The sequence below is a fragment of the Hoplias malabaricus genome, chromosome 3 (assembly GCF_029633855.1).
Source record: "Hoplias malabaricus isolate fHopMal1 chromosome 3, fHopMal1.hap1, whole genome shotgun sequence".
NCBI classification, from domain to species: domain Eukaryota; kingdom Metazoa; phylum Chordata; class Actinopteri; order Characiformes; family Erythrinidae; genus Hoplias; species Hoplias malabaricus.
The window spans coordinates 48,338,501-48,358,595 of NC_089802.1; the positions used below are offsets into that span (position 1 = coordinate 48,338,501).

Below are 20,095 nucleotides of genomic sequence, written 5' to 3' on the forward strand. Positions count from 1 at the left end.
ACAGGATTTGTCAGAGTTTAACCCTTTGTGTGTGTGTGTGTTAGCACTACTGTGCTTTGAAATGGTTTCTCATTTGCCTTTCCCATAAAACTATATTAAAAATCACAAAACAAAATAAAGTACAACAAATTCTTTTATGGTTGTAAGTTTTGCACAATAAAAAAGTACATTATTTATTAATATATCAACTTATAAATAAGTTAAATATTTAAAATGTGTGCTATTTTAATCTTGCAGTGCTTGATTTGTTTATGTAAAAATTAATCTTATTGATTGAAAATTATTTTACAATGTTATGAATGAACACAAAACATCTGTAAAATCAACATAGTTCTTAGGGATTTTTTTTTTTTTTTTTTTTTTTTTTTTAAATTTCAATGCAAATACTTGCTTCAAAAAGGCCATTGTCGTCTTTTCTTTTTCGTTTATTTTATTGTGTTTGGTCTTTATAGACTTGATGAGAGGAGTCGAGCATTGGGAATTTTTAGTTATTTTTTTAGCTGAAATAGATCTCCAGAAAGGGAAGCTGTCATCCGTATGTTAAAACTTGGTGAAAATGTCTCTGTCATTTTCCTTTGGTTTCAATTCTGTGTCAGTGAACTGTGGGTTGTCCAATCCAAAGAGTTGGTCTGGCCCAACTTTCTTTATCAAGTCTGATTCAGTGTTCTGTTGAATTAATGAAAAATTCAATACAAATTACCATTGTGAAAGCAAAAGCTTCCAGATTACATGCTATTGCTTGACTTGAAATAAAGATGAACATGCTTATAAACATACTTAACAAGATTTTGATCTAATACACGAAAACAATTTAGAATTAAAGTGTAATTGGTTATTTTATTATTCATTATAATGTTTTAGAGACAAAATTAGAAGCCATACCTCTCTGTCTTTTCTACTGCAGCCAAAACAGATGAGGTCTTCCTTTCTGATCAGCAACTCTGGTCGAATCTTTTCCTGATTACAGCCGCCTAAGGACAGACAGCAAAAATCTGTAAAATGCTCAGCATCCACCTCACTACCAGATTCACTTGAGTCTCTCTCACCTGAGATGGCACTAATGATTAGCCCAGTGATCATGGTCACCAGTGTTCCCACGGGACAGAAGTACAGATAAGACACAGAATACCAAGAATCTGCTAGAGCCGGTCTTGGGTTGCTGAATTGGAAATAAATGTTAATTAAGACTGATGTTTGAACTGACCATTCAAAAACATAAAACTGCATACATTAGGGACAAATAAAGGACTAGAGAGTGACATGTCATTAAATGGTAACATGTGAGAAGACTATAGAAAGAAAGAATTCCTGCCTTGGCTGTAATGTTGGTGGGACTGTGCTGTTCCATGGTGCTATTGTGGTGGTAATGTTCAAGTCTGAAACACATCCAGCTACACTGAGGGGAAGGGGTCTTGTCTTGATAGGCAGAGGAGGGTAAACCTGAGCTCCAATACCCACCCACAGCGTTATAATGAGGCCTGTGATCAAACCTGCAAGGCCTCCCTAGAGAATACACATTGAAATACTGCTCAGACATACTCTTCAAGGTTCACCTGAACAAGTTTTCTGCAGTGTGATTATAACCAGGATTGTGAATATTGTTTGTATTTAATTGTAATGAAAAATATTAACAAAACACAGTATTTAAAATGGAATTACATTGTTAAAGTCACAGTAAACCATCTTACAGTGGAGTTAGCAAAGCGGAAGAACATTCCCATTAGAAAAAGGCCCAGGAGAGGTCCACTGATCATGCCAAATATGGACAACGCTGCCTATAAGTGGAGCACAGCATGTTGAATACATGTCATTACAATCAGCCAATAAGTGGCGCTGTTAAACAGCCTCATTACATTACTGAGTGAGCATAGGTGGTCACCAAGAAATATCGTGCACTATATAGCACTATAGTGGTTAGAGAGCATTTGATATACATAAGAACTTTGGGAGGTTAAAAACTAAGTAAGTCATTTTTTATTACCTATTAAAAGTAACAGAAAATTAAAAATGTTAAAGGATTACCTGCAGTACAGACCCCATCATGGAGGCAACTGCTGCCATAGAAATGCAAACACCCCCGAAGAATACACCTGTAAATACAATGCAAGCCTTTTTAAAACATGTAACATGAAATATAATGACCCTCATTTAGCTTTGGAACTGGTGATAAAAGGTAAACCAAACATTGCCAGATCATGTCAGTGACGTAAACAAGGCTTGTACGCATGCGCATTTTCATTTGTTTCTGTTCAGTTAGCCTGAGGTAAATCAGCTGATAAAGTTAAATTGAGAGGAAATGGCCTTGTCGGCAGCTGTAGGCTGTTAATTCAGCACAGAAGCTTTTTCATAATTTTTATCTGACCCTGTTTCCAGTCTTTGTATCAGTAGATTCTTCGGCAGTGTCGACTGTTTACACCTGAGCAGAAGTGAGTTATTGTAAAGATGGTACGATAAGAGCAGAGTGTATTATAGCCCTAAAGTGACGAAGGTGCGTCCAGCACTGAACTCACTGAGGCCTCACGATTGAAATTCAGAATCTTGATATTTCTCACTAATGAAGTTCTCACTAATCATTTTAACTTTTAACTTTAACTTTAGTATTTAATATCACATACTAAGTATTGCTTCTGCGGCACGGTGGCGCAGCAGGTAGTGTTGCAGTCATGCAGCTCCAGGGTCCTGGAGGTTGTGGGTTCGATTCCCGCTCCGGGTGAATGTCTGTGAGGAGTTTGGTGTGTTGTCCGCGTGGGTTTCCTCCCACAAAAACACACGTTGGTAGGTGTGTGTTGCCCTGTGAAGGACTGGCGCCCCTCCAGGGTGTATTCCCGCCCTGCACCCAGTGATTCCAGGTAGCCTCCGTACCCACCGCGACCCTGAACTGGATCAGCGGTTACAGATAATGAGTGAATGAAAGTATTGCTTGTGTCGTTACTGTAGTACTTAGGCATGTGATCCACTTTAAGCTTAATGTCAGTCTCTGTGCACTAGATGGCGTTATGTTTTATCAGTTTCATGAGAGTCTTTGAAGCTTACACAAATTCTATGGAATAAGTAGTACTGACCTCTTGTCAGTGTATTTTCCCAGGCGACATTAATGCTTTCATTAAAAAAAATGTGTATATATATATATATATATTTTTTTTTTTATGAAAGCATTAATGTCGCTATATATAATGTGTGTATATATAAATAGTTGGCGTACACCTGTTATATGCTTTTGTTTCCCCAATATATTAAACTATTTAAATAAATATTTAATAAAATAAATATTTAAGTCTATTTTTAAGTTTGTTACCTTACTAAAAATAATCAACTTTGTCCAATGGTGTTATAACTTTTGTGTGACTGTTTTTTTAAAGTAATAAGTAAACATTTACTGTAACTTTTGAAGTGTTTTGATTTATGTCAAAATCTCTCAACATCTGCAATGTTTCTGGTAGAAAGATACACAAACTGCCTCTTGGGTTTTTACTTTGAGAAACTGAAGTGTAAATGTTATATTTAATTCCTGAAGCATTGTAGTCCACATGTTCTTCTTTCCATGTTGTTGTCTAGTAACTAAAGTGGCAGAGGCCCTTGAGTAAGATGCTCCTCTTCTTATTTTCTAATGATGGGACGATTTGGCCCATGAATTTATTTTATTATTTGTGCTATAAAAACAAAACGGTCTGATGTTTGAGTTTTTCCCCTCATGTGTATGTGTATGCATACTCACACTGTATATTACCTCTGTCCAAATATAAAAAGTATTTTTGATTAAGAAATTAAAGAAAATCCCCCTGTATTGTGTGAAACGTACATAAAGAAGAAGTCGTGCTCCAGAATAATGTGGAATGAAATCACTTTTCTGAATTACCATAAGAAGTGAATATTTGTGCCTGTCATGTCAAAGGACCATTTTTGAGATAGTTATTTGTTTTTGGATCTCACCAACAGGCTAAACTCATGTAGATATCCTATACTTTAGCTTTAAAGTAAATGAAGATGTATCTTTCCCCCATCTTTCTTTGACTATTTAGAGTAGAAATGTCACTGTCATAAGATCTGTGCTGCCTTGCATTCTGGTAATCTGGATAAATTCATGCTTATATCCATGAGAAAAGTTTGTAATGAAACTCACTCATTCCCATATTAAACCAGGATGCCTGTTTTTCCGTCATGCTGGGCCATGCTGGTTTCACAAAGTCCTCCACAGTAACTGCTACCAGAGCATTAATGCTGGATGATACCGTACTGAAAAACAAAAACAATTCAGTGAATCAGTGACCAAGTTAAGAATAAGCAGTTAGATTTTATACAAAAACAATTATACTCTGTCTAATGTTTGTTCATTACTATGGTTTTGAATGTTTTTGTTTTAGTAGATGGAAACTGAACCTCAAAGTCCCGCTGTATGCAGCTGCTACAAACAAGCCAGGAACACCTGGATATTCTGCTAGAATATCCATTACCAGATATGGAAGGAGCTGCACACAAAAAAAAGTAACAGGTGTTCTTTGCAAGTAACAAGTAAAAATATGATTTTTACATATCTCTGTAATGTATCAAGTTTCACCTGGTCTGAAGATGCAACATCTTTGTTATTGAGAGGATCACAGTTTTTATAGATGGAGTACATGGTGAGGCCAGACAACATGGCCAAACTCACAGTGACCCATAGTCCCACCATGTTTACATACAGAGACCTACATAAGGAAACAGAGCAAGTCATGAGACCTGACATGCCATATGACTGTTGTATGTTTGTCCAGTTGGATAAAATTGGATATAGATGTGTTTTTAGAATTTCATACTCACATTTTGGCATGAGTCATAGTACGACAGGAGATATAGCGCTGTACTTGTGATTGGTTGATGGCATACATTGATACCCACATCAAACTGCCTCCAAAAACAACAGTCCAGAAAGTGTGACGCCTCAGAGGATCTGTATCAAAACTAGCCAGAGATATTTAAATATTTGACATTTGTACATTGTAACTCCAAAACATCATTGTTCCTGTTGTGTATCACACGGCTAAAGCCTTTCGATTACCAGCTTATTCAGAATTTCTTCTGGAGATAAGAGTATTGACCATTTAACACAGTAGCAGTCTACTCCTCTGTGTAGGTGCCATTATACAACACAGACCAAAACAGCCTTGGCCATTTTAAATTCAAATCTTCTCAGTTAATCAACAAACATATTTCAAATCAGTAACTTACTCAAACGTGTTTAGCCGTCCAGCATTGTAGTTATCATTCCAAATATTTCCTAAGCCTCCTTGGAGCACAGCTCCACGAGCAATGACAGCCACAAACCCACTCAGCATAATGACCATCTGGAACACATCTGTCCATATCACTGCCTTCAGGCCTCCCTGTGAGGAGAACACAGAGCTTTATTTCTTCCATTCAACAGGCACCACACATTTGGTATGTTCACTTCTTCAGGATTTATTCCCATCCAGTCATTCATTCATTCATTATCTGTAACCTTATCCAGTTCAGGGTCCAGAGCCTACCTGGAATCATTGGGCGCAAGGTGGGAATGCACCCTGGAGGGTGCGCCAGTCCTTCACAGGGCAACACACTCACACCTACAGACACTTTTGAGTCGCCAATCCACCTACCGACGTGTGTTTTTGGACTGTGGGAGGAAACCGGAGCACCCGGAGGAAACCCACGCAGACACAGGGAGAACACACCAAACTCCTCACAGACAGTCACCCGGAGCTGGAATCGAACCCACAACCTCCAGGTCCCTGGAGCTGTGTGACTGCGACACTACCTGCTGCACCACCATGCCACCCTCCATATAGTCATATTTAAAATAAAAGGGAAGGAACATATTTAAATTTTTCTTTTTTTTTTTTTTTAAGAAATATTTGTATTATAATGTTGTCGATCTTAATATTTATTTAGTTAGTTGTGATTAATTCCACTAGTTATATTTGACCATATTGGTCCCTAAATTATAGATTATCCTTAAACAAATAAGCACATTTTATTTTACACAATATTGTGGTCAAAATGGATTTATTACTTTCAGCCATTCAATAACCTTGTATTCAACTTGGCTCGTGTTTATTGGAGCGTAACATCTCCAAGACATGTACTAGTTCCCTTATAGATCAAACAGGCCATTTATGAACACAGTTCTCTTTTTCTTTTACTCAGGAGAGAGCAGCTTATACCATGACCAGAAATATAACAAGAACATTCTATGGAAGACTTACAAGTGACTGTGTACAATTAGCTTAGGATTTATGGATGGTTTGCAAGGACTAATTAGTAAAAAGGAAAATTGGCACTTATCGTATTATTGTGTTCCTGAAAGTTGTTACTGACCAGTGTGCAATAAATGATGCAGACGACACCTGTGGCCACCAGCACGCCCCAAAGGTCCAGACCAGTGACTGCAATGCAACCACAGAGTACTTTAAGGCAATTCAAACTTTGTCACATGTAGCTGTTCATAATAAGTGTGATATCATTAATAAAACAAAAAATAGTGTACTGAAAAACGGACTTTGTAACTGCGTATATTATAAATGATTTCATACAGATAATAATCTTTAATATGACTGGTGCAGAGGCTTGTTTTTCCTTTTATATATCTTTATTGGTGCAGGTGTTATTACTGACAGCCATGTGAGCTTACTTACCATTATCAATATGTGTGTTATGTTTTTTACTCTAAGGCCATAATTTGTGGACACATTCTTATCCAGCAATTTTTTTAACAGATGTTGAATTTAAAAAAAATAAATAGTTTTCCTCCATTGCTGCAATTACCCACTCTTTCCAATAGCTTTTGGAACACTGAGAATGTGATTGCATTAGGCCACATTAACATTGTTAAGGTCAGATTAGTTCCGGATCATAAATTGCACTTCAAACCAAGCTAAAGGTATTGCAAGCTGCATTATAACACTAAAGAACAAAATTTAACTACTCTGTAGTCCAACAATTTTTTTAACTAATCCAACCCATACTTGGCACTGAGCACATTTCAGGTTTTTTAAGAACATAGAAGCTGGGTGTGCAAAATGAAATGTTCCTGGGTGTAATTGTTGGGTAATAATATAGCTGAAGTTTAGATGAGTTTAAAATATTATTTATACTTGAACTTTTCAAACAGGACTTACTTTGATTAAGGGCGAGTGCAGGTGCATAGATAACCATGCCTGTGTACAAAGCCTGGCGGAGAGAACCATTAGATGATTAATTGTGAACATACAAGCTCAGTTATGACTATATTCAGTACAATGCAGCATGACGTCTGTGCATCAGCTAATTACATGATTTAAAAACAAAGCAAAAAAAAAACATTTCTCTTTCCACTTGCAGATATAAATTTAAGCTACACCGGTAATGTGTGTGTTAATAATTCATGAATGTATTAATCATAAATGGAATGAAAACTTAACTTACTGTCTGAATTATATACATGGTTGTTCCAATCACTCGAATAAGCCTATTGAAGCGCATCTCCAAGTACTGCAGAACAAAATGGGTTTGAAATTCTCTTGTGAAATAAAAGAAATAAATCATATTCCTGGGGTATTTTCACCAGGCATCTGTGGGTATTGCATAGTTCCTATCATGTGTCTTTTTTCAAATTATAAATAACCTTTTTGGATGAAATAATCTGTAAGCACTGAAGCCAAATAATTTGTTATGACTGTTGTTTGTAGAGACCTCTCATTAATTTTACACTTGCCAACTAATTATTTACAAATCATTGAGTGCAGATCGATCAGCATGTTAGGCTTTCTGGTCTAGACAGCGATCCTGAGGCTGTGATGCTACAACTTGATGATATGTTTAATGTGCAGTTTCTGACAAACCTCACAATGTCATCTAACATGGTACAGTCATATTTATAACAATATCTGAGAATGTTTCTTTAGAAATTACAGAAAGCGAAGTACATTTTATTTCCACCTATTGATTTCCTCATAGAAGTTTGTCCTCATGGAGGTATCTGAAGACAAATCAATGTAGTTTGTGACCTATTATTGACCTCTCACCAGGCTTTTAGGAACATCCCCAGTTGCCTGATGGCTATGTCCTATCCTTATTTAGCCCTGGCAGGACATCGCTCTTACCTCATATGTACTGGTGATGCCCAGACGGTAGAACAAAGGCACAAAGATCTCTGCGCTGATTGTGGACATGATGGTATAAGAAAAGGCAAAGAGCCAGAATGGTGTGCCAAACATGTAGGCCTCTGCAGGTGTACCAATCACCGTTATCCCCGACATGAAACTTGCAGTGAGCGACATGGCAACTGGCACTGCAGTCATCTGACGACCCCCCAGCAGAAACTCGGCACTGCTGGTGTCCTTACGTCCTCGGATGGCCTGAAACAGCCCAATACCCGCTGCACCCAGGACTGTTCCAGCAAACACCACATAGTCCCAGATGGAGAATGTGGCCACTGGTCCTCCAGTACCCACCATGGTTGTTGTTCTAACAGGTTAAAGCTGACCTAGCACAGTTCTTTTTTTTTTTCAGGCTGATAAACACAAGGTAGTTCTTTCGTTCGTTACAGATTTAGCTCTGCTACTCTGCTTTTCCTCTTTCCTTTGAAAGGCTCCTTAAAGCATCAGCTTAAAGTGCTTATCTTCAGCTTAAATCACAATAATCATCCAAGAAAGAGGTTTAAAAGAAAAAAAAACATTCTCCTTTTTATCCACTGAATGCAGAAGGTTTTTGGTCTGTCGCTAGCTTTTAAAACGGCAGAAATAGTGGGTCATTTTATGCATTTTTCCACATGTTTAAGTAGTGTAGAAGAAACCAGGCAGTTACTCTCCCCGTCAGAATCTGATAACAAGTAGAACACTGCTGTCTTGCAATGAAGCTACAAAGAAACCTGAGTTAATGATCTCTCAAAGGTAGAGGATACCCTGGTCATATGCCACTCTGTTAGACTGTTAAAGAGAGGCTTTATATCCAGGTTCATAAAGTGGGCTTGGCTGACTCTGTGGTTAGAGATTATGTACGGGGTGTTTCAGTAGTGTTCAGCCCAATTCTGAAGAAGAAAAGTGAAACATTTTATGTTGTGAGCCAGTAAATGCCTGTTCATACAGTCAGTTCTTTCCAACTCCCCCGATATAGGAATTATTAAGAGCATCAAGGTCAATCACAGTAACAACATGCTTTTTTAAGAACATACTTCAGTTGCACAAATTTACAGGAATGTCTCAATTTAACTCTAATGCTAACTTCAATGATTAGATAATGCACCCTCCCTTTATTTTTCGAGGGTGATGTGTAATTTTTATTGCCTTCTTTCTGTTAAAATTCCGTCTACCCAATGTATTGATGTCCTGTATGGTGTCTGTATGACCAAATGTAACAAAAGGGAATCAATGAATTATCAATGTTGCTGTATTTAAAGAATTGGAATTGCTATATATTTCCTTAATAACTTGTTTGGGGTCCTTCTGTTTTGTGACGTTTATTTTATGCAAACACTATCGTTTAACTAGATTTCAGCTTCAATAAATACACCATGAATGTTAATTATAAGCCTTACACATAATTTTATCAAAATACCCCACTTTCTAAAGTGTTAAACTGCCTTATCTTTCTGACAAATATTAATAAATCACTTGAGTTAGTGACTTAGCAGCCCAGCTATGTTTTCCAAGATTTCCCAGAAGTGCTGTTTTCTTCTGTTTGCTTAAATTAAGAAGTAACAATTCCTGTTTCTGTGAGTAAATCAGAAACATTTAAAAGTCTTGCGGGCAGTTAAAAGCTTACAGATATCGGAGAGGAAGGCAGAAATGAATAATCATTAACTTTCTGTAAAAACATCACTGATGGGATATGTAGATAACATTACCATAAACAAAACACCCTATAATAACCAGTAGTTTATGAAAATGTATACTGGTATCCATGTCTTTATTCAGAGTGATTAGTTTATTTTTATTATGATTTATTTACTTAAATTTAATTTATATGTTATAAAAAACTACTTAGCCCCCACACTGCACTCCTCCTGACCCTGACTTCTGTTTTCACATGGATCAGCTAGAGTTTTTTGGTTAGACATTTCTTCTTATCTTCCTTTCTAATTAATAAATGTCGTTTATTGATTTTCTTATCAAGAACTACTTGATGAGCTTGACGAATCGTGTATTTGGCATTTACTTTTGGCATTTGTCCAATGGTTCTGGCTAAACCTTCATGTAAAAAGAACAATTCAAGCTGTAACAGATCCACAGATGTCCAAGAACATTTACAAGACAGTACAGTTAAACAGTTACAGGGTCACAGCACCTGATTTGGATTGAATTATTTAGTAGCAATGATCCCACAAAAATAAATGTTTTGACTTTTTGCTTTCATGGTTTATAAGCCCTTAAACACCTGCTATAATTACATTCTCAGGGGTGGTATCTAGTAACTACATGGACTTTTATTCAAATGGCATAATAATTTATTCACTCAAGGGTGAATTACTTACTCCCCTGGGGGGTTTTATGTTCTTTACATTACACAGGTAGTGTCGCAGTCACACATCTTCAGGGATCTGGAGGTTGTGGGTTAGATTCCCGCTCCGGGTGACTGTCTGTTAGGAGTTGGCGTGTTCTCCCTGTGTCCGTGTGGGTTTCCTCCGGGTGTTCCGGTTTCCTCCCACAGTCCAAAAACACACGTTGGTAGGTGGATTGACGACTCCAAAAAAAGTGTCCGTAGGTGTGAGTGTGTGTGTGTCTGTGTTGCCCTGTGAAGGACTTGCGCCCCCTCCAGGGTGTATTCCCGCCTTGCGCCCAATGATTCCAGGTAGGCTCTGGACCCACCGTGACCCTGAACTGGATAAGCAGTTACAGTTAATGAATGAATGAATGATTTGATTTGATACTTTAAAGAATTAAAGTTTTTACAGATCTCTTGACAATTGAAAATACATTATGATTGAAGAAAGTTTTTTTTGTTTGTTTTTTGGGGGTGAGCAGCGCCAGTAGTAAATGGTAAATTGCCTACATTTAAGTCAGTTTGTGTAACTGCTATATGGCCATATTGATGGTGTAAGTCCAGAGTGCACTGTTGCTATAAATATGCCATAAAAGTACATCATGCACTCATATGCTGTTCATTTGCGTAAAGCAATGACATATTCAGGATGTCATATTTTGATCTGAACTCCTCCCTGATTATTCAGGGAGGGAATTTCTTTAGAATTTCTTCAGAACATAAACAGAGTTTAGTCATTTTTTATATGAGCATAGCTGGGTCTAGCAGGCCCTTTAGCATGGCCTAGTGGTGTGTGAAGTAGATGCTAGAGACAACAAGTTTTATGAATATGCTACTGTTCAGATAGTAGATATGGAGACAGTGGGATTAGATGGGATTAGAGCATCTTTATAAAAGTACATCCCTCACAGCATCACCAGGCATCTGGCAGAAGGTCAACCAGGTAGGACACAGAGTTTTATCTTATATTGGAAAGATATACTATATGTTCAAAATGGTTGCATTGCTAATATGACTATGGATACAGAGATTTTTTAAAGGTCATGTTGTAAATTTTATTTTGGTACATGTGTGTTATGAAATGTGTTAAGTATTAAGTGTACAGTGCTGATTATGTGTTCAAATGTATAACAAAAAGGGGGGGGGGGGTCGTGTATTTTTTCCTTGTAGAGAGACCTTTTATTATTGTACCATAGTTTTCTGCAGATTTTTAGACTTGTAAACATAAAGGAAACCTGCATTTTTATTGTCACTACACACACACACACTGTCAGCAGACAGCCACCTCAGTGCACAGGAAGCAGTTGAGCGTTAGGTGCCTTGCTCAACGTTACATTGAGGGAGGAGATTGCAATGCTTTTTGTGTTTTTTTTTTTTATTATTCTCTCTCACCCCCATATTTTCTGCGGGATCAGAGGATCACAAGAGTAGCCTTTCAGTCCCAAGCATTCTCTAACATTTAGGCCATTTCTGAAACATATTTCTACAAATCAAGTATGAACAAAAAGAAATGGTCCAGAATGATTTGATATAAGTGTTAACCACCAGCTGTGTAATGATAGTAACATAATAAAGAGTGTTAATGTTTGCAATTTCTCTTAAAACCTTGGGAAATTAAGCATCATAATATTAAATATATATATAAAAATTGTGTTTATATATATGCCGCAATTTAACACTGTAGCTATAAAGTTAGTATGGAAGCAGCGTGTGGAAGGGTAAGCAGCAAGGTAACATGTCAGTCATGATACATTGATATCATGCAATATGATATGATGCTATGCAATACAATACATTAAAATATGTTACATTGTTATACCTACACATTGTTTTACTATGGGTAACAAAATGTTGGCTTGGAACACAGGAAAATTATTCACTTTTAAGTAAATTGTAGAATTACTTTAAGAAGCTAAAATCAAAATTGATTCATCAGCATTCAACCCTTTTTAAGATGTTTATTTGATTCCAGGGCTGCACAATAACAAACATCTGCCTGTGCCGCCATGTCTGCTGCAGTGTTCGTGGCTGGAATACTGGGTCTGCTGCTGAGGACGGCCATACCTATGTGCCTCCCCACTGAGTACACACTCTACATTGAAAAGCAAGAGTGTGAATACTGTGTGGCTGTCAACACCACCGTCTGCATGGGCTTCTGCTTTTCTAGGGTAAGAAGCCTTCTGAGAGAGAGAGAGAGAGAGAGAGAGAGAGAGAGAGAGAGAGAGAAAACAGGTCTGTACAGCAAATATAGCTTATCAGTCAAACACAATCTTGTATTACTCATGCAGGGGCATGCAGAATTTCAGAAAAGTTTCAGAAATTCAGTGATAAGACTCGAGCTAACATTTTTCTTGCTGTTGCTGCCTGACAGGCTTTTATGGAAACCACAAAATACTGAATGTAACACTTAAATTAGTAATTATTACTTTCATAACTTTTAATGCAATGGCATACATATTTAACATAATAAAAGCATAAGGTTATATTTTATCGTGTATAATATTATAATATGTATAATATATTAGGCACAGTGCAATGAAATGTTTACATGCATGTTCATCTCCTACATTCTAAGAGTATGAAACATACAGGTGCACTTTGTAGTTCTACTAGCTGTAGTCCATCTGTTTCTCTGCATACATTCTTATCAGCATTTCCCCCTGATCTTCAATGTTCAGGGAACACCACACTGCAGGTATGATTTTTGTGTTAGATTAGTCGCAATGGTGCAGTGACACTGAAGTGGTGGTGATGTGTTAGTGTGTGTTGTGTTGGTATGTGTGGATCAGGCACAGCAGGGCTGAGAATAGACCATTGATCAAAAATATCCAGCCAACTGAGTCCTGTGGGCAGCATCTTTTGTCACCTGATGATACAGCAACAGATCAGCTACTCTCTCTGACGTTACATCTAAAAGGTGGACCAATGAGGTAGCTGTATCCAATAGAGTGGACACAGATGTCAATAACTTGAGCAGCACTGTTGTGTCTGATCCACTTGTATCAGGGCAACACACACTAACACACCACCGCCACTGCAGCGCTGAGAATGATCCACCACTCAAATCATACCTGCTCTGTGTAGGTCTTGTGGGGATCCTGACCTTTGAGCAAAGTGAAATGGGAATAAGAATGTATGCAGAGAAACTGGTGGAGTACAACCTGTATGGTCAGTGGAACTGGTAAAACAGACAGTAAGTTCAGATACAAGGTATGGGTTCCTAATACAGTGATTGTTCAGTGTGTATAAGAATTAAATGTTTTATATCATAAAACATTATATTTGTAATATATAAATAGTGCTTAATTTTTTTTTCAGAAATAAGCTATGAGTGAGAATTATGAAATTAGATGCTGTTGTGTATTGCTTATTATAACTGTAAATCCTAAGGATTTTAAGCTATTGTTTAAGAAACTGTATCCATTGTATTGATGATATAAACATTGTTCCTTTCTGTATCTCTTGACTTTTAGGACAGTAATATAAAGGAATTAGTTGGTCCTCGTTTTCTAATCCAGCGGAGCTGTACTTACCAGGAGGTTCAGTACCACACGGCTGTCCTCCCCGGCTGCCCACCGCATGCTGACCCTCATTTCAGTTTCCCAGTGGCTATCAGATGCCATTGCAGTGTGTGTAACACACACATTGATGAGTGTGCTCACAAAAGCTATGGCGCCACTGCCAAGTGTTCCAAACCAGTTAGACATCTGTACCCTTATGCTAGCCTTTTCCAGCCTGGCTGGCTTCAGCCGCTTGAGTGATGCTTTATAATGCTTTATAAACGTGGAGTGAAATATGTCAAATTGGAGAATGTATTATAATATATGTTTTGACCTGATGTGCTCACAAAATAAAGTTAGTGTATGTAATAAAAACTTCACCAATAATTGTTCATTTGGCTACATAGACATTTACATTTAGATTTATGGATTTTGATGCCAGATGCTGTTATCTGGAGCCACTTTCAGTTCTAAATATGTTACAGATTTTAGGAGTCATGCCCAGGGACTCTTTTGGTATATTTTTAGACCAAGTACCACCCATTATCAAACCAAACCTCCAATTACCACCTATGATTTTTACCACAGCAACGTGCGCCCTGGTTCTTAAACTGTGCTGGGGGCATAAGGCAAAATCTTGCTTGAATTTTTGCAATTTTATTTTTCTTGTTTTTATTTACTTGAAATTTGAATTCTTAAAACAAAATGATATAAAATATTACTAAAGTTTAGTAGAGAATACTAAATTTGTAGAGAATACAAATAACTAGGCCTAAACTGAATGTTTTAAACACAAGTATACATTTATGAGAATATGCCAGTTTTATGGGCAGTAAGTGTATTGAAAGAAATAAAAAACGAGAAGAGGTCAATTTAATATCAGTTATGTGCTTTAATAGACTACAGGTGAAAACAGCACAGCAGGGGCTGGGGCAGGTAACAGCAGCTCTCTACGCTTGTAGCAGTAGGTGAAGGAAGGGTGGTGCTGTTTTAAACCTTGTTTATGACTGTAATGATGCAAAGAAAGGCCACTTTTTCCTTCAGTGTTTTCTTCTATTTTGTCTTCACACATACATAATTCTTGCTTAGTTTTTCTCTATTTTTGCCTCTGGGTTTAGTCTTCTGGGCTTCAGAGTATTTCTCAGACTTGGTCTTGGCTTTTTTTCTCGTTTTTGCTTTGCCCTTTTTATAATAAAATCCAAATTGCTCACGTCTGTCTCTAGCCTTTGCTTACATCCAGTAATCAGCTGAAACTGGGCTTTCTTTACACAGATTTCCCAAAAAACTGGGAATATCGTTCCCTCCCTGAAAAAAAAGGAGGAACGCCGTTCCCTTACAAACGTAATAAACTACGGTGTATGCGTAGTACGTTGTATTTTCTAAAACACAAATGAATGTCATTGGGGCATAAATATGAAAACTGTGAAACATTATGTAATTTACGCATAAAAACTTTAGATTTTCAGTTATGAATATTTTTTTAATTAAGTAGTAATTTTTTGAGGTCTTTTGGCGTACCACCTTTAGCTGCTTCACATACCACTAGTGGTATTCGTACCACAGTTTGAGAACCACTGTTTTAGACCATCAGAATGCATGCTAGGCTCAGGCTATTTTGTTTCTTTTACTAGCAAACTAACTAGCCAGTTGTTTACATTTAGTTTTAACAGTGCTCTTTGTTAAACATTGTTATTTGAGTAATGGGAGCAGGAGCTGGGTGGGCTAATTTTACCATTGTCCATCTAGAGTGACTCAGTAAGCTGTTTTAGATTTTTATTTTGGATAAAATGCTACCTACATATCTGTCAGAGTTGGGAGCAAGGCAGCAACTGGTACACACTAACCTGCACTCTCAAAAAAGTATGGTAGAGGTACATTGTTGGTCACTAAAGGTAAATACAGTGTAGATGTGCTTTTAAAGGTAAAACAATGGTGTTAAAGAACAGTTAATGTTCCATAAACGGACATTATATTCTCTTCTCCAAAAGATAGTAATCCTTCATTATAGAACTGTGTAGAAAAAAATTAGCACAATATTAATATATTAATACAAATTAATAATATATTAAGTGCTGGAGATTAAATTGGCCATATGAAATCAACACTATTTTAAAATCTACAATTATAATATTATACATATATAAGGTACAATTATGTTCTCCAATTACAGGTACAGAATGTACCCTTGAGATTACCACCACAGAGACATCAAGAGGTAACATGCTGTTTTTTTAACAGTGTACAGAGGACTGGTTCTGAATGTGGTCTTACTGACAACCTTGACAGGTGAGTGTTATTGTATTTGGTCAGAGCATGACTCACTGTCTCCAGATCTTTCTGTACTGCATGTACTGTGTTTTCCATAAAGGTGGAACAGTAGGTACCATGGGTGTGCTTGTGTGCAAAATCAATTCTCAGAATGGTTCAGGCAGTGCTGCTTTTGAGTCAGAATAAATGTAATTCGTTACCAGTCAACAGGCAGGGATGAACATAATTTGGGTAGCACACATTGGAAGGAGATTTTCAAATAACACTCCATTAAACCAAAAGCTAAATAAAAAGCATTAAATAAAAGCTCCACCTGGAACCTCATAGTTTGCCTGCTCAGAGTACCAGAAATGAATTTGAAAGAAATAAATGTGTAATATTTTGTACAAATTGTTATGTTTCACAATTTTATAAAATCATTTCTGGCAGTCAGAGCAGACACACCGTGAAGGTCTAAACAAAATCTCTGCTAAATGTGAGCTAACCAGTCACATTCATCCCTGCCTGTGGGCTGGTAACCAATGACATTTCTTTGCACACAATGCCCTTCGAAGAACTGGTGTTCCCGCCTTGCCCCCCTGTGAATCCAGGTAGGCTCCGGACACAACGCGACCGTGAACTGGATAAGTGCTTACAAACAATGAATGAATTAATACATTTTGCACCCAAGCTGCCTGTGGCTGGTCCTGATGACTCATTTAAACCTGGGACATGTCAGGTCTACAAATTAACCATAATTTTGGCACCTTTATATCAAAAACCTTTGACAGCCCAGTACACAATTTGTTTAATTTTATGAAACAGACTCTATGAAATAGCACATAATAGTGCTGATTTTAAAACTGGTCAAATCAATCTAAACAAAAGTGAGGAAAATAGAGATCGCTCTGTTGTGAAACGTATATAAAGTACTTTTTTTTTTATCTGAGATCACTTAATGTTTCACTTATGATGACAATCATTTTTCATTTTTCAGTTAAGTGGAAAAAGGGAAACACATTTCAGGATTTCTGTACTTGTGTCCAACTTTTGCAGTTGTTATAGCCTTCACTACTGTTGTTGTCTTCTTTTTTAATCACTGGAAAAATCTGCAGGGATATTGCTCCACAACTTTGAAGCTCAGTCTATGAAATTAGCAGCAGTTTTTTGTACTTAAAGTTTGCTTTGACTGAAAAGGAATGAAGTGGTTTCTGGCCTTTGCATGGTACGCTATAATCCTTTTAAACTCATTTTTGAGGTTTTAAAGTACTGTGCAAATTTTAAGGCACATGAGAAAATGTGATTTGGTGATTGGTCTGAGCATTATTAAAGAAGCCGCATGGTGGTGCAGCAGGTAGTGTCGTAGTCCTGGGAACTGGAGGCTGTGGGTTCAAGTCCTGCTCCGGGTGACTGTCTGTGAGGAGTTGGTGTGTCTGCGTGGGTTTCCTCTGGGTGCTCCGGTTTCCTCCCACAGCCTAAAAACACACGTGGATTAGTGACTCAAAATGTGTGAATGTAATATTCTTTGGGTCAATGTGTTGGTTTAACCTTTTCCAGGTCTATTATTTGAGTATTATTTGAGGTTATTACCCAGTACCTAGTTTTACTGGTTAACAAATATTCCTTTTTATTAAATCAAGTGTGCTGTTGATTGAACAAATCCATATGATTGAGGAGAATATCTGAAAACAATCATTGTTCTTCACATTCAATTTTTTTTCTTTGAATAATGGATTTATAAGGACAATTATATTTTTCTACAACAATTATGATGAATGATTGACTGGTATCATGTAAAACAGCTGGCTTTACAAAATTAAACATTCAGGAATGGAAGGTGTTTAAATTAGGATAGTGAGATCCTAAATCCAAGCACCAAGTGTTGAAATACATTTACATACATATTTTTTTTTTTCAGTAGCAGGAGCTGAAGTGAGCAGGACAGTTGCCTATTTGTGAGAGCAACAGCTGTGGGTTATTTTTATACAGCCAAGAAACTAAGAGCACTGTGTGAAAAGACATACTCTCTTGTGAATCATCATTCTTGCGTTGGCTCCCAGGTCATTCCTTTGGCTACAGCACATTCATGTCTTATGTGTAGGCCTGATCGTGTATCAACCCTTGACTTAGTCATAGAGTGGTAGATGTGGTTACAAGGTCTTGTGCTACAAGGTCAAGGAGGGTGAAGGGTATTTAAAATAGGACATGACAGTGGACTCCCGCCCCCCTCTGTGAGTGAAAGGTGTGGATGTGTTTCCAAGGCAACAGTCCCCACCCCCAGCCTTCCTAGAACCTAGATACAAACTGCCCTAAACAAAAACAGGTGCTACTTGCAAATGTATTTCCGGCACTCCTATTTTTCCTGGATAGGCAAGTCAATATCATTTCACATCTAAATGTTTCATGATGAAGGTTGTGTGGGAAATGGTGTACAATTCACATATAATTGAGGTTAATGCTATGTACCTGTAGGCTATTTTATATGATTATTTCTCTTTTAAGAATATAAGATCTGCTCAAATATAATAAGGCCTTTTAAGATCATTACTCAAGTTGAGATCACATACTGATGACTTTTTGTTTGCAGTTCTGACACAAAATCTCTCACATGAGTGGGTCTCTTGGGGTTTGTCCCCATTGGCTAATGGGTTTTGAATTACACCTCAGTGCTCCTAAGAGTTGAATCAATCTTTGTCTTAAATACTTGGAATAATCATTAAAAGCCTGCATTTTGTGTTTACTCATGATGTACATACCTTGTATTAAAATTAGTTGGATGTTAGATATAAAACGTTAGATTGTGGCAACTTGGCAATGATTGAAGGAAGTGGGAGTACACCTAAAATAACTGCAGACATGTAGTTATTACACAAGTTTGAAATTGAATGAGAAAGCATTATGAAAAGATTCTGAAGCAGAAAAAAACGTCCTCATTATTACAGTGCTGAAAGCTTGGCAGGTATTACCTGTCAAATGTGTGCTATGCGTACTGTGTTTACCCTTAGGCAGATAAACTTCTGGATTGTTCTGTAACAAAGAGGAACTGGCTTTCATCTGGCCTATTTTTCTCTATCTGTTATGTGAACCATTGTCATCACTACAACACATAAATTGCATATTATCACATTTTTTATATTTAAAAAATATTTTTTACTTGTCTGCATTTACTTTAAAGAGGCAATCACTCCACTATAATTTGGTGTTTATAACTCTGCAGTCCCCACATGCTTGGGCACAATCTGACCAATAGTATCAGAATGCTATGACTAGACCCCCAACAATAACACATGAGTCTGTATTGTGAAAAGCCCAAGCTCTGATAACATAATAGATCAAACAATATGCTCAGGGGGAATGTGACCACTCAGCATTCGCATTCCATTAACAGGTCATGCATACCTAAACCTATACGTCCAGTGTCCACTAACATTTTTTCAGCCACAAGTGATTCTACAACATTATCCAGACATTTAACACAGTGTTAAATTCTGAGTGCAAATGTTTGCTTGTGGTGGTTGAAGTCACAAGCACTTTCATGCTAGAGGTTTCTTAGTTATATAATTGTATATAAAGTATAATAAAATTCATTATATAGTTATATAGACATCATTATTGTAAATTTACTTTAACCCTTCAGATTAAACAGACTGTTTTTAATATGATGGTACATGTAAATGTGGCCTGTCCAGGCTGAAAAACTCTTTGTTACAACAGTGTGCATGGAAACTACTTTGCTGTATTATATGTTATATAAATGTGTTGATATTTATTAACATCACAAAAACAATCTAACCACAATGGCCTATTTTGGAAGCTTAGTTGTATATGTGAACAGCATGCTATGTCATTTTACCAGTATCGTTAATTGTGAGGGGAAA

General features: G+C 37.1%; 2 protein-coding genes across 6 annotated transcripts; one reads left to right on the forward strand and one right to left on the reverse strand.

The window, feature by feature from the left end:
• Positions 1 to 405: 405 nt before the first annotated feature.
• Positions 406 to 8,447, reverse strand: slc5a8l (solute carrier family 5 member 8, like). Its single transcript, XM_066665012.1, has 15 exons — positions 8,094 to 8,447; positions 7,417 to 7,482; positions 7,131 to 7,182; positions 6,331 to 6,398; positions 5,206 to 5,360; positions 4,798 to 4,938; positions 4,556 to 4,685; positions 4,378 to 4,466; positions 4,121 to 4,233; positions 2,023 to 2,090; positions 1,689 to 1,775; positions 1,313 to 1,503; positions 1,047 to 1,159; positions 883 to 971; positions 406 to 666 (listed from the first exon to the last, which is right to left on the reverse strand). The coding sequence occupies exons 1-15, from the start codon at positions 8,445 to 8,447 to the stop codon at positions 541 to 543; spliced, it is 1,842 nt and encodes a 613-aa protein (XP_066521109.1). The 3' UTR covers positions 406 to 540.
• tshba (thyroid stimulating hormone subunit beta a) lies at positions 2,270 to 14,694 on the forward strand. 5 transcript variants are annotated; one of them, XM_066665014.1, is made up of 4 exons: positions 2,270 to 2,426; positions 4,362 to 4,489; positions 12,443 to 12,638; positions 13,944 to 14,694. In XM_066665014.1, exons 3-4 carry the CDS (start codon positions 12,477 to 12,479, stop codon positions 14,229 to 14,231), a joined length of 450 nt encoding a protein of 149 aa, XP_066521111.1. In that variant the 5' UTR covers positions 2,270 to 2,426; positions 4,362 to 4,489; positions 12,443 to 12,476; the 3' UTR covers positions 14,232 to 14,694. The 5 variants fall into 5 exon arrangements, with proteins under 5 accessions (XP_066521111.1, XP_066521110.1, XP_066521112.1 ...); XM_066665013.1 differs by having other exon boundaries at positions 4,362 to 4,482; XM_066665015.1 differs by having other exon boundaries at positions 4,365 to 4,482.
• Positions 14,695 to 20,095: the final 5,401 nt, after the last annotated feature.